The sequence below is a fragment of the Candoia aspera genome, chromosome 2 (genome assembly GCF_035149785.1).
Source record: "Candoia aspera isolate rCanAsp1 chromosome 2, rCanAsp1.hap2, whole genome shotgun sequence".
Classification (NCBI taxonomy): domain Eukaryota; kingdom Metazoa; phylum Chordata; class Lepidosauria; order Squamata; family Boidae; genus Candoia; species Candoia aspera.
Genome location: NC_086154.1, coordinates 145,946,867 through 145,961,684, shown reverse-complemented (window position 1 = coordinate 145,961,684; position 14,818 = coordinate 145,946,867). Strand labels below are relative to the sequence as shown.

Here is a 14,818-nt window from a genome sequence, read left to right as displayed (position 1 = left end):
GTATTTTTTCTCTGAGTGTTGCTGCAATGATTTACAAGACCTGATGATGCTGGCAGTGGACTCATAGATGTGTAATTGGCTATGCTCTTTAATTGCCTTTATAGCTTCTGTCAGCATTTACCAGGACCATTATGATTCCTGCCATTATGCTTTTGACAGGCTGTAGTTTTTCTTCGTCATTTATTTCAGTGTTTCAGTTCCATTATTCTTTTCTGATCACCATGATAGCTCTGTAGAAAGAGGAACTTGCTGGGCTGCTTTTGGATTTCAAGTATTTACCGTTCTTTATTTTAGAAAGCATCACTTCTGCAGAATACTGGCATTTATTGCAATGACAGTTTTCACTGGACTCTGCAGAAGATTGCAAACTAAACAGTTCTCCTGATCTCTTTTATGGACATCCAAGGAGAAACTAGAATTGCTTGTCAAGTGTCCCAAGATGAAGAGGGGGTTTCTGCATGCTGGCTGAGTGCCTGCTCTCTGAAACATGCAGGCATAAGGAGAATCTTGGGATATATAATCCTTAAGGAAGAGTTATGTAGGGAACATTCCCCTAGGATATGTAAGGATCATTTTGAAATTTTGGTGTGTTTGGTGTGATTCTTCAAATCTGAGGGTTGGCTGTGGATTCCAGTCTGACAATTAGACATTTGTGTGCTCTGATGTTTTACTCCTGGGTCTGTAAAAGTCTTTGCTCTGTATGGAAATGATGGTCAGGAAATGTAAGAATAGTTTTAGATAGGGCATAAAAGTAAAATGGTAGTGAAAAGTGTGGATTCTATTTACCTGTATGTGGGTGCGTTACTGGCAATACTCACAGCTAGTGAATGTGTGCAGTGCTCATGCTTTTATTCTGAACCTGAGATCACTGGCCAAGGACCCCAGTGAATACAGATTCCACAGGGGTGGTTCCTAAAAATCCTGTGTATCTGCAGTTTATATTGACCCTGTCATTCTAGCACTAAATGGCTCTTGATCCTTCCAGAAAAAAATCCCACCCAAGAAGGATAGCTGCAGCTCGAAGAAACTTGTAGTAGTAAGTACCTGTTGAATGGCCTTCCTGGGGCTTGGCATTTGCTCACTTTCATTCCATTCTGCTCCATTCCATTTGGCTTTTTTGCTCCTCTGTTTGCATGGTTTTCTAGCTCTGTGTATTCCAATATGATTTCTGAATGAATCAGCAGCAAGAGATTGGCAAAGCAGGAACAATGCTGCAGCCTGGCAGACAGGATGGTAAGGGGATCTCTTTTCTCCCAAGCAACAGCATCCCTTCTCCTTGTGGATTTCTTAGTTCATGATCCCTTTGCAAATTGGTGAATGGCATGCAGCGAGTCAGAAGTGGCTGTGTGCATGGCTTTCCATTTTTGTTTTTGGGGAGATGCCTATATGGTGTGTCAATCTGTGCATAGATTTTCTCCTTACATTGCCACAACTTGGCCCTGTTTCTCGGTTGATCCCAGGAAGCAGATTCAGCAAAGGATTTCTTCACCCCAAAACAACGTGGGCAGAAAAAGCCAACATTAATTACAGTGAGTGGCACTAGTTCTTCATGCGAATAAAAATGAGGGCTACTGTCCATAGGGATCTGAGTCTCTCTCCACCCCCTACCCCTGCCCTTAGTTATATATGTTGATCCTGGAAGCAGATCAGTTTATGAGGTGGAAATTAAAGGATAATGAATGCTGTAAGGTAGTGCAATACTGTAATGTGATATTTGGGCCAAGAGGACCTTGGTTTCCATGTCCTTCTCTGCCTTGGGTCAGGCACATTCCCTTGGTCTAACTTATTGGATAGCATGAAGTTCTTGAGGAATAATTATATTAAATCTGAGAATGATACGTAAATAATATTCTAATGTTTTGAACTTGGAGTTAGAAGTTCTTGTTGCTCCCTCAGCTTTGTGGGTCCTTATCCATTCCTTTTTTTTCCTCCTCTGCCTGCCAGGATGGGTCCCCTCCTAAGGCCCAGTGGGTCCCAAAGCGACACCACAAGAGGCTGTCAGCTGCACCAGTGGTTCCCACAGTGAGTGTGAGGGTGATGGTAAATAATGGTGTAGTGCCTTTGTGTATAATTTTTCAGTCTTGGTTGAATTACAGTGAAGGAGGTTGCTGCATTAAATGTCAGCATGTGATCATCTAGGTTTCCATGCCCTATTTTGGGGGGATATATACTTTTAGGAGAATAATGGAATTTCCTGTTGGCTAGAGACAATTCATGCATTATTTCAGTCAGCCTGGTGGTACATGATTTACCAAAATACAGTGACGATGCCATTCACAGTCTTCAAAAGTGTGTGCTGTGGTTCTTCTCAGTGGTTTTCCATGAAAGAATTGAAGGCTTGGAGAATCTGTGGCTTTCTAGATGTGGCAAAACTGCAATGCCCAACAGCCCCAGCCATCATAGCCAAGAGTGAGGGATTCCTAGAGTTGCAATTTAGGAACATCTGGAGTGTCCAGCCCTGAACAGGGTAAGGTTAGCCAACTTCCAGTGGCAAGAATGATTCAAGTCAAAAACAAGACAGTGGATCTCTTACTTTAGGGTACATTCCAATAAGTATATCCCCTTGGGGATTGTTCATTACTCTGCTGACCTGCAAGTACCAGGCAGTTCTGGAGAGACAAAATGGAGAATAAGACCATAGTTAAGGTTGGAGGATCCTCCTCTTCCTATCGAGGAGCTGTGTCCCAAATTCTTCCTGCAAATTGAATGCAGACAACAGACTTGGTGTCTCAAGCATATTTAATATGCTTTTGGTACTGTGACTTAGAACAATAGAACAGAATGGGATGGAACATTCTTTATAAACTCTATAAGACTGCTCGATTTAGGAAAACAGGTCCCACTTTGTCAGTCTTCTAGGCCAATATGGAATGCAATATGTTGTATATTTTTTGAATGTGCTTTTCTGGAACATTTCCTTCAGTACACAATTAACCTAATGAAAAGACTGAAGAGCTTTCTTATACTGAAGTTTCAGGCAAGGCCCTTTCCAATATCTTTGAGCCTGCTGACTACCCTCACTCTCACTTTCTTTGCTCTCTTTGTTTCTTTGGCTGTCAGGATGGGCCTCTTCTAAAGGCTCAGTTGGCCCCAGGCCGCCACCACCGGAGGCACTCTGCTACCACAGTAAGTGGTCTGCATACCTGCTCATACAAGGAAATTTGCGTAATGGTCTGGGGTTTGGGATGACTAAAATTCACATTGAACTACTTCTGGGTAAAGTCCCAATCTATGGAGATAAGGGCTGGTACATACAGAAATAGCTTACTTCCAAATAATTACATCAAGGATTATCTCTTCAAAGGCATAAATGCCTTGGGGTGTGGTACCTACACACCCATGTAGAAGTAAGCCATAGAGTTGTTTCCAGGCAAGTGATTACAGAAGACAAGCAAAATTGTGATAGTACCTGGTTGCTAAAGAGTGCTGCAGTACCACCTGTGCCTCATAACTACAGGTATCTTTGATACTGCCATCCAAGAAAGAAGGAAAAATGTTAAAATAAAGCATAAAAGGAAGTGTATAAATTAGACAAATACAGCCACAGTATTACAAACTAGCAGTATATTTAGATATTAGGTTATTATTATAAAAATATAAATTGCTTTATATAAAACCTATGTTTTATGTATTTTGGGTGAGTAAAATTTAATCACAAAACATGTACTCATTCCAAAAGATAAAATATTTCAGAATCGTTTTCCTCCAATGTCCTTCAAAATGTTTAATTGGTGAATCTGGAAATTGGGTGGAACAAAAATCAATGAGGAGCATTTGAACATACTTTCCTTTTTTTCTGAAATAGCTTAGATTTTCTTACAAAGTTACAAAGCAGGTTTCTGTTTATTTTCCTATTTTATTCCTTCTCATTTAGTCCTACTGAAATTAATTTTTCCCTCTTTCCTACTGGATACAATTTTCACTAGCATTTAAAAGAAAAATGAATTTGGTTCGCTTATAGAAGTTAGGGAAGCCTGCTTAGCCTTACTTCAGTCCTGTCTTTCTGGCCACTTCTTTTCTTTTTGCTCGTTTATGGATGTCTCATATGTCTCCACCTAGATTGTAATTTCTGTTTGCTAATTCCATCACTTGTTCTATCCTGCTTCTTACTCTAGAGATGGAAACCTACCATACAAAGGGATCCTGGAGGCAATCCTATTGTCAGGCGTAGGGTATGTATGCAATAGGGGGAAAATATATAGCATCCAAGTAGGCTGGTCGGTCTTGCACATTTAACACTAAATATTTCTGTGGCACAGTGTTTAGGGAAATCCAGAGCTACCTGGAAACAGTAATCTTGACTGTTTTTGGATGAGGGAATTATAAAATAGGGCCATCTCCACATTTATCCTACTTGTACTACATATTCCTGCCCTTTTGAATAGTGATGAAATGTTCTGGTCCTTTTCCAGTTTGGCAAAGACTGAAGTTATTTGTCCTAACAGTCAGGAAACCATGCTGAGACGAGGAATAGGTCTCTAGTGTTTTATTACTGCTACAGTAGACAGAAAATCCTAACAAACTGAAGAAGCGTGGGAAAACCCAGGCAGATAAACCCCAAAAGTCAAGGCGGGTCTGATCTGTGTCTCTTTGAATGGCTGCTCAACTCCTCACTACTACGCACGTGTTTTCCCCCCTGGATAGGGGCCCCCTCCCACTCACCATCAGTGCTCATGACATTATTTTAGTTCAAAATGTTGAAAGTATATTTCATTCTGGTCTATAGGGCAGAATTTCTAAATTCTTCTACCAGAAATAGACAAAGCAGAACATGACCCCTTTCCCCCAAATGGGAAAGAGCCCAGAAAAGAGAGAGAGAGAGAGAGGGAGGGAGGGAGGGAGGGAGGGAGGGAGGGATGGACAGAATCAATGGTCTTCAGTTGAGAGTACTGAAAAAAAGAGAAGCCAGCATTTCAGTGTAGCATTATCTGGGATCTGAGATTGGAGTATTTTTTGAGAGGTTTGAACTTAGGAGGGAAAATAATATGACATTCATATGAAATATGAAATAACATTTGTACTAGTTAGCTCTTTCATTATTTATATGTATTTTTTGATTCAGGCTTAAGGAAAGACTGCTCTTTGCATGGCAAACATTGTTTCAGCTCCAACTAGCTCTCACTCATTTGCAAATTTTAGTGTTCTTAAAACTGGTTGAAACTGACAAATATTCCTATTGTAGCAGGATCCGGCTTCTTTCATAGAGTAAGTGATAGGACTAAAGATACACACACACACACGTACAGTGTGTGTGTGTGAAAACTACTGCCCTGAAGTAAAGCTTTTCCTTGTTTCAGGCACACATTAGCATGCCTGCTTCTCTTTCCCACCACTTGCATCCTCTTTCTTGCATTATTCTTGGCAAGCTAGCTGCGGTAGCTGGGCTGGACTTTGCAGCAAGAGGAGGAAGAGGCATCCCGGTGTACTGTACCTGAATCTAAAACAGCCCTTCTTTTTAAAAGGTATATTAAAGAGGGAGAGGGAACTTACTGTCCCCAGGAAGTGTCCTATCTGCCTTTTTTTTGGCAGATGCGGGCATCTCTCCCCCCCCCCCCCAAATGGGCCTGTGGAATTCAGAGCCTTTCTTTAGAAATAAAGGCAATACTATAATTTAGCAATTTGCTTTGGACTGTGCCTGTTTCCCACTGACGTTTTTCCTTCTTGAAAGAATTTGAACATAAAATAAATAAAATATGCCGTAGAGCAGGGTTTTAAACTGTGTTCGTCTAAGAGATTAAAAAGGTCATAGAGAAAGTTTCAGGGCAATAAGAGGGTTTTGTTCAGAATCCTTGAATCTGAAATGCAAGAAGTGGGCTCCCACAAATTTAAATAGAATTTGATAAAGTATTACTTAAATTGTGAGCTTGTTTATTTGTTCTTCATGAAGCATCACAGCTCTTTATTTCTCTCTGAATCCAAGATTCTTTCTTGGAAGCCATATTTGCCTGGCCTGTAAAATTTCTAGCTTGGTGGCATTGGCTGTTGTAATTACTTCTCTCTTTTGGTCTCTGAGAATAATTCTTCCTGGAAGAAAACTCTTTTGTTGTTGATTCAGAACAAAGACCTAACTATTAGCGTGGCTTTGTCCTTCAAAATCAGTTACCTTAGACATGATTATAATTTAGACAGTATTAATAAAAGGTGTCAAAATCACTGTGCTGCTCCCTAACTCTTCTGCTTGGAATCCTCTGCCCTAATTACTTCTTTACCCATTTCATTTGGTTGTGCTGTGATACAAGGCATGTAATGCTAGGCCTTTTTTGTACTTCAAAGTACATGAAACAAACTGCAGCTCTGCCTTGGGAGTCTTCAGTGAGAGAAGAATGCTGCAATGTTTTCCAACTTTCTGAACTAAAAATGTCTTGGGGAACAAGTAAGACTTTCATGTCCTCCCAGCTACTAACTCATGTTGGGTTCCTCCCAACAGAAGAAGCAATTGGGGGTGGCGAAAGAGAGGAAGAAAGTGGGCCGACCTCCCAAGCATCCTGTGGCTAAACTCAACAGTGTGGTAAACTGTGTTTCTTTTTTTGGTTTTCTGATTTATTTGGAACATGGCCAATTTTGAGTTAGGGCAAATAGGTTAAATAGGTGAACTTATCAGGTGATGAGGACTAGTTGAATCCACCACAAAGGCTGCACTCCCAAGTTTAGTATAAAACAGATTCTGTACTGGGGTCCAATGGGCTATGTGTAACCAAAGTGGGAGGAAGGATAGTGAGTAGCTATAGAACTTGCTCTGTAGAGTTTCATAAGTCTGTCATTCCCAAAAGAGGCAGAGACAGCAATAAATAACTGATCTAATTTCAATAATCTTTGAACAGTAATTCTTGACAATTACATAGAACAAGGAAGAAAAGGAAGATATGAGTTGCTTAAAGAGTGATCACTATTTAAGCAACTCATATCTTCCTTTTCTTTCTTATTCTAGAGGGCACCATCTTGTATACACAGCAGTCTATTTTTATTCAGTATGGGATGGACTCCTACTGTCCTTAGAGGTTGGCACCTAAAACCTAGAGGAATCATCTAGGTTTAAGCACCCTGTGTTTATAGTAGACCAAACCAGCATGTTGCACAAGTTGAATCTACACAAGTTGAATCTCTGAGCAGCTAAGACTTGATATGGAGGTCTCAATCCTTATCCCAGTGATCATTGGCATAGCAAGGAAAGGAATGTTGCAGCTATCTTCTTCAGAAGGATAGAAATGAACCTCTGTTCCTTGTTGTTAGATTTTAAGGGCTAAGTTAGCCATTCTGGATCCAGGGAATAAATTGCATTTCCTTGATTTTCTAAAATTTAATATAAAAAGTGGCATCACAGTTCAAACATTTCTGAAAGGAGAATAGAGTTGGTTGAATTGTTTATGCTTTAATTGCATTTGAGGTAGATTTGTTTCCCAACTCTCTCATAATACAAAGTTTGGGGATGTTGTGTCTTTTAGAACTAACTGGATTGCTCAGATACTATCCTGGGCTTTGCAGAATATTCTTCTTGGCTTCTCTTAATACCTCTCTTTTTCTCCTTGTAGCAGTCTTCCAAAAGTCGGCGAAGCCGGAAGTGTGGTGAATGTGAAGCCTGTCTGCTGAAAACAGACTGTGGCCGCTGTGATTTCTGTTGTGACAAGCCCAAGTTTGGAGGGCAGAACCTCAAGCGCCAGAAGTGCCGCTGGAAACAATGTCTGCAGTTTGCAAAGGTTGGTGCACCCTTCCAACTGCTTTGTTATGTTCTCTATCACCATTTTGCTACTTACTGTCAACAGAGATTTCTTTTCATCATATAATATGTTGTACGCCATTTCATACTTCTTTATGTTAACTGTGGATATCAAGAGCTCACTGTTCATCAAGGTACTAACAAAGCCTTGCATGTTGTTTGTCTTGTACCAGCATGTGCATTTTGTTCAAAAGTGCTTGGAAGAGCAAGTGTGCTGGTGTGCTTATGCATGTTGTCTAGCTGCCAGATCTAATCTAGTTGTGTATGTATTGTCAGGATTGATCAGCTCAGGGTTTCTTTATTCCAGGGATGGGCAGCCTGAAACTGATTGTTTATCAGTTCACCTCACATCCTGGAGGTGAACAGCAGATTCTAATTGATTTGTTTTTAAAATTCTTTGTTTTAAGGTTGATTTGGCTTGATCTGGCTTCAATGGCAAAATAGCATGACAGGAAAAGTCATGCTATTAATAATTCATAATTCAGTTTCCCTTGTTGTTTGCCCCAATTCCTGCATTAAAATTGCCAGACAGTATTAAGTGTGCTGTAGGGAATGCAATCAGTAATTCCAGTTTGGTCTAGTGGTTAAGATGCTGGGCTAGAAACCAGGAGACCGAGAGTTCTAGTCCCACCTCAGGCATGAAATACGGCTGGGTGACCTTGGGCCAGTCCCTCTCTCTCAGCCCAACTCACCTCACAGGGTGGTGGTTGTGGGGAAAATAGGAGGAGGAAGGAGTATTAGGTATGTTCGCCGCCTTGAGTTATTTATAAAAAAATAATAAAGGCAGGATAGAAAATAAACAAACAAACAAATAAATAAATTTCTCTATATGTGTTCCTGTTTCAGCCCAAACGGATTATCTGTGATCATATGCACAGAGGGGAATATGTATATTAATTAAAAGCAGTAGACTCATATTAAATTTAAGCAGTGCTACCACTGTATACAGTTCCAGTGGTTGTACTTAGATTGAGCACTTGAATTTGTAGGGAAGTAGGAATTAGCATGCATAAATCCCACAAAGTCTCCCTTGACCTGCTCTAGGTATGGCTTGCAGGATAGTTGTCTTGAATCTCTCTAGGAGCAATTTGCCTGCATGCTATGTTTCCTAAAAGAAGACTTTGGGGCACTTTCTCTATATTTCCGTTTTCTGCAGCAATTTATAGGGGTTGGGGAAACCACCTCAATTACGTTTCAGACATTGCAGATACAGTTTACTTAAGATTGTCTAGTTTCTTTAATAGACCCTCCTGCTCCAAAAGACAGACAATTGACAGAGGTCCAAAAGTGTCAATTACTCCTGCTTTCAGAGGCTCAACAGCGATCTGTTTTCCTGTCATTATGTGAGGTTCATTATCTAAGGAGGCTGCTCTCAAAGGCACTACCAGTTCACTGGTTCATGCTTATCTGCATCTGCCACTTTTTTTCCAGGTTTAAAATACTGATGGCATCTTGTTGATGTAATTCCAAGAGTGAAATAATCTGTGTCTCAAAAAATACATTTTTTGTAAATATAGAGAACATGTACCAAAGGGTTTCACTGTAAATACTATGCTTGGAATTGAGGGATGCTTAAAAGTCAGCACAGTTTTCAGTCATGTAATAATGACAGCCAAGTAACTGGCATAAGGAGAAATGAATTGCTTTCTTTGAACCCCACCAGCCGCTATTGAATCTATTAAGAGTTATCTGTAAGGGCGACTTTTGGGGAAGAAATGGCGGACTGAAGATGGCCCTTTGAAAAGCGGAGCTGATGACCACAGTGGAATGAAGAGCTGGCAAGTAGACTGGCTCTTCATAATTCTTCTCTGGACAAGAAGAAGACTTGAGATCACCCACAAGTGCTCCAGACAGTTGCTTCTCACTAGGAGATTGCAAGACAGTAGTCTCTGGTGGGTTTAGACTTCTGGGAGATGAAGGAATAGCCATCTTGCTCAAACCACAGTCTGTGCCTTTAAAAGGACACTGGCTTTGCATACTTCCTTTTCTAATCACTTTTGGAAATTGCTTGTTAACTGCTTTTCAGCTATTAAGAACCTTAGGATTGACAAGTTTTAAAGCACTGGGAGAGTTTCCTTCAGTCATTAATGGAAGTCATTGTTTTAAATACAAGTGTAGGGACTGAAAAAAATTTTTTTTGAATAAACAGCAAAAGGGTGATTAAAATTTTGATTTTAGAAAGTCACAAATGGACTGAGGGTCCAGATAAATTTGAAGCAAGATTTTGGAATTAATTATAAAGAATCCTTCCTGTGGGAAAATACTTTTGTTTTGAATTCTTTAAAAAAAAAGAGAAGACTTTAAAAATTGGACACTAGAGGGAACTAGAATGAACTAAAGATTACAGTTAAAGGAGAAGATCTCTCAAGCTCGACTTACAAATATAGAATGACACAAAATATTTTAACATTGGACATATTGAAGGATATTTTTGAACAAAGGACCCAGAAGTTAATTATTAGAGTGTATGTCTCTATCTAGTTTAAAAGATGTTATGGAAAAGGAACAAATTTTACCAGACAAGATTGAGACTGATTTGAAAATGGATTTAAAAATGATAGGCTACAAGAATGACATGGAAAAAGATGTTACACTGGACATACAAAAGAAACCAGCTGATGTCTTAATTAAAAGGGGTATACAAATAACAAACCAAAAGAGTGACCTGGATAATTTTCTATACTGAATTTACAGAAGAGGCTTATTAAAGCTTTGAAGAATTTTGTGAGAAGGGGCAAAGAAAAAATGAAAAGAAATCAAGTTCTAGGACATTATTTGAAGGAATTAAAGATCAAGATTGTTAGAAGTAAAAGGAAAGAATATAAAGTTGGTTTATTTGATCAAGGTTAAAATGTTGTTATCTCTGGTAACCCTTAATGGACTTTTGCTGACATCAGGTGTGAAATGAAAGGCTTTAAGGATTTGTTTATAGATAAGAGATGGGATATGGGAAGAACAGACCATTGGTTATATTTTTTAAGAAAAGGTGATAAGTTACTAAAATTGTTTATACTTGTTGTGATGAGGGGGGAAGTCATTTCTTTATATATTTTTTTCTTAATTATAATTTTTCCTTCTTTTCTATTTTCCTTTCTATTTTTTCTTTTCTGCATCTTCTATTTTTTCTTTTCTCTTTTCTTTAGTTTGTAATAGTTTTTATTATTGTAATTGTAATTCAATAAAACTACTATTAAAAAAAGAGTGATCTGTAAGGGAACTTCATTATTTTGGAGGGTATCATTGTTTTTACTTCCAGACCCTTTGTCTCTCATGCACTGGTGGAGGCTCTCTCTGAGTTTGGGCACCCTTCCCTGGAGTTGATTTGTTAAGATTAGGATTTTGGATAAAGGCAGCTTGGTTACTTTTAGATCCAGAACTTCCTGCTGAAGCAGTCTCTGCTAATTTGGCATGGTAGGACTGAATGAATACATAAAATGACTCAGAGAGTCTACTTTTCCTTTTATTGCTGCTAAATATTGAGAGATTGAAATTAATAGTCTCTGCAGTCAGTAAGCACTGCCTAGTTCAGTGTGTCTTGAAGAGCAGGAATTCTGTTTGTCATTCAAATTTGGTGTTCAGATATATATTTCTGCCCAGTGGGGTTCCAACTTCATTATTAATCACGAGCTATGAACTATACTCCTAATGTATAGGAGTATACACTTCACTTTTTTACACTTCATTCCCTATTATTATAGGAATATAACCTTAGAAAAAATTAAGTTAGAAATTTTTTTGTTGTAGAGGAGGAAGGAGACCAAAAACAGTGATAGGTTGCCCGACTAATAAGATGTGGTCCAGTAAAAGAGGAAAAGGGGATATTTGTGTGGCAACTTATAATTCCAGTTTGTATTCAGAGTTTGTGTTTTGATGGACAAAGCTCCGTTCTTCAGCTGAAGGATATAAATGGAAGTCTCAAAGGGTTGTATTTGTTTTGGGGGTTAAGTTTGTTTTCAGTAAAACAGAATAAGGAACTATTGGTCCAAGTGGTTTTTAAAGTCTTTTAAGTTAGCAGTTATCAGTACCATAGATACTAGTGCATTTCATTCGTTAAACACAATTGATGGGGTTAACGTATTATGTTGTGCCATAATTTGTTTGTTTTATGGCTTGTTGCTGTACGAACCCAGCCACGTGTGATTTCTGCAGAAGACTTTGTGTAAATTCATCTGTTGCTGTATAAGCCATACTTGCTCTTGCATGTTCTGAATCTACCTCCAGGTGTCTCAGATCTGGCATTGCACAGACAATAAAACATTTCCCTGTCTCTGCACTGTTCGTTTAACTTAAGAAATCTTGTATTATCTCTTTCCCTCATTTCTCCATATCTGGATGATTTTCTCCTGAATTTTAATCTGTAGTTCATGACAAGATCAGGCTGAATACCTTATTCTGGAACTGGCAAGACCATATTATAGGCAAACCTTCACAGGATTAACCAAGGAGCATTATTTTACGTGGCATAAATATTTTGAGGAAACCAGTTCTTTCAGTTTCGTACTTCTTCCTGACTGTAGTCAACATTTCGATTTGGAGAAAGTTGGAAGCTTCTTTTTTCTAGCAAGGATTTTACTGCCTACCAAGGTTAGCAGTAGTTTTCTTTACTTCCTGATGGAGAAATGAATTCAACACCCATTTATTTGGCTGCAATTGTGAGCGGTAACTCTCAGCTAAATAGCTGCAGAGTTTGAAAGTTATAGGAAACAAGGAAAAGCCAGCAGTAAGAATTTGCTGTCTTGATTCTGTTTTGACCTAACTTAGACCACAAAGGATTTGTGTGATTTGTTGAGCAGACTGATCATATACTGTTAGTGACTTGGGTTATAGCCTCTGATCAGAAAGCCAGAGTGTAACAGGGTAAAATAGCGGTTATATAGATCTCTGTTAGTGCTAAGATCCAGCCTCAGATCTTAACGAACCTTTCCTGGGAACATTTCTCTTATTCAACTCCATATTAGAATTATGAACAGGGCTTGAAACAGTTTGTCTAGTATATGTGAACTGTGATTTCATCGCAGATGAAGACAGCTCCCCTCCACACTGAAGTAACTTTCCTTGACACTCGATTTGCCTCTCAACATAGTTCGAACTGATCATCACAGAACAGTTGAGAAAGAGTTTTCTCTCAATTCAGGCTGTATGGTGATTATGTAAAGATGTTACCCTTTGTGTGTTTGTGCTTTCTTCTTCTCTCTGTTCCAGTTTGCTTCTCTGTCTTCTGCTGGTTGATTAGACCAGAGCTTTCTCTTCTACTAGATTATGGTGGTGGTGTTTTTTTGTTTCATGTCAGAGGCACCTACCAAGGCACTTTGCTGGTGACATCACCATTGCCCAGGGGACACCCGAGGGGGCTCCTTCCTGTTTTAATGTCCCTGTTATTTTTCCCACCGAAGTGGTACTGTCAGATCCCCCTGATCAAAGTTTCACAGAAACCCTTATCGGAGCATCTCCCATCATTTCCTTCTCCAAGGAATGGAATCCGTGTTGCCAGATGGGAGGGGGTGTGAAGTTGGAGTGTGAAGTGGTTTATTATGGCTATGGAGGACATCAAGGACACGGGGTTGAGATATGCCAGGAATACCATCTGGATGGGAGGGGGAGTGACATGCTTCGTGGGAAAGGGGACTAACTAAGGGGATGTAGTTTTTAAGTTAGGTTTGAGTGGGAAATCTTTATTCTCAGCTTGCCTTCTGTACCGTTCATTATGCTTCATTAAAACAGTTAAAGGAATCCCAGCCTCCTGACTGTGATTGTGTGAATGCTCCAATGATCAGGTGCTGACATTAAGCTGTGAATCCATCTTTTCAAAAACTCTTCCTGAGCAAGTAATCAGCTGAGAGTTGACGAACCATGCCTAAACACGGAAAATCCCAGGCTAAGCAGCCATCACCTTTACCATCATCGGAGAGGACAATGCTGTATGCCAAAGTAGAAGAAGAAAAAATTGAGACGGAGGAGAGCTCGGGGAGCAGAGACAGCGAGTGTGAGATGGAACCCTGGCTCAACACTACAGAGTTGGAAAGTACCCTCCACTCCCTCAATTTCGTAAGAGAGCCTCAGACGCCGAGCATTATTATCGAAGAACCACAGATGGGTCCTTCCCAGATTGGTGCCAGAGAAGAAGAGGGAAGGGCCCCTCCACCTGTGGAGGCACAAGTAAGGGTGCAGAGTCCGGGGTCGCATGGAACCATTCCTGACCCCAATGGAACTCCACAAGAAATGCGGAACTTGGAGGCGAGGATGTCTGCCATGGAAGTGGTGTTGCAGCAGGTATCGAGAACCCTGGAGACCATGGCGTACCCCTTGGCAGAAATCTCAACTCAGCTATCCAGAGTGGCGTCGCCAGACTCACGAGGAAAATGGCATACCCTAACCCCAACCCGGGATTTCGAATCCCCAGTGAGGCGCTGGCGGAGTGGAGGCCATCCAGAGAGCCAAGGTGACTGGGGGAGAGCTCTGCCCAGTGGGGTGACACCGGTTGCGACCCCGAAGGACATACAAGTTAAGTTCGATGGAGACCCACGACAGTTGGCATTCTTCTTGACAAACATGTCCATATACATGAAGGAAGATGGATCTTGCTTTCCCACTGAGTACAAGAAAGTGAGCCAGGTAGGCGCCAGACTCCGGGGACCTGCGGCTGAGTGGTTTGTGCAATTGCATGATGCCATGGCCCTGGAGCTGAGCAGCCTGTGTGAATTCATGAGGACACTGAGAGACCAGTTTGAGGACCCACTTGACAAGATGAGGGCAAAGATAGGTATCCAGCAACTTAGGCAAGGGGGAAGAACCATGGCAGAGTATGCCATGGAGTTCAAAGCTCTTGCCGGAAAAGTTATGGACTGGTCGGAAACCACTAAGATTGATTACTTCAAAGGGGGCTTGCAGCCAGAAATCCTGAGATGGGCTCTCTGCCACGGAGACCCCCCCCCCCCTTTGAAGGACTGGATCTGCCTAGCAGGGGAGGTAGAGAATACCCAATACCAATTCTGTTGGCAACTCCGAGCGCAAACGATGGGAAGAAATACTGTAGCCCAAGGTCAATTTCCCTTCACCCAGGAAAAACTCTTCTGTGACAAGGATGATTGGAAAGACCGGCCAGGA

The 14,818-nt window shown here is 40.5% G+C and overlaps 1 protein-coding gene across 13 annotated transcripts in view; it reads left to right on the top strand.

Annotated features, from left to right (window-relative positions):
• Positions 1 to 14,818, top strand: part of MBD1 (methyl-CpG binding domain protein 1) — a 71,567-nt gene that overhangs the window by 40,277 nt on the left and 16,472 nt on the right. For 3 of the 13 annotated variants that reach the window (XM_063294019.1, XM_063294009.1, XM_063294012.1), the window contains 6 exons: positions 986 to 1,036; positions 1,461 to 1,529; positions 1,945 to 2,022; positions 4,116 to 4,172; positions 6,428 to 6,508; positions 7,530 to 7,694. In XM_063294019.1, the coding sequence (XP_063150089.1) occupies positions 986 to 1,036; positions 1,461 to 1,529; positions 1,945 to 2,022; positions 4,116 to 4,172; positions 6,428 to 6,508; positions 7,530 to 7,694 (501 nt within the window). The remainder of the gene's footprint in view (positions 1 to 985; positions 1,037 to 1,460; positions 1,530 to 1,944; positions 2,023 to 4,115; positions 4,173 to 6,427; positions 6,509 to 7,529; positions 7,695 to 14,818) is intronic. The other 10 variants (XM_063294017.1, XM_063294022.1, XM_063294010.1 and 7 more) reach the window with 9 other exon arrangements.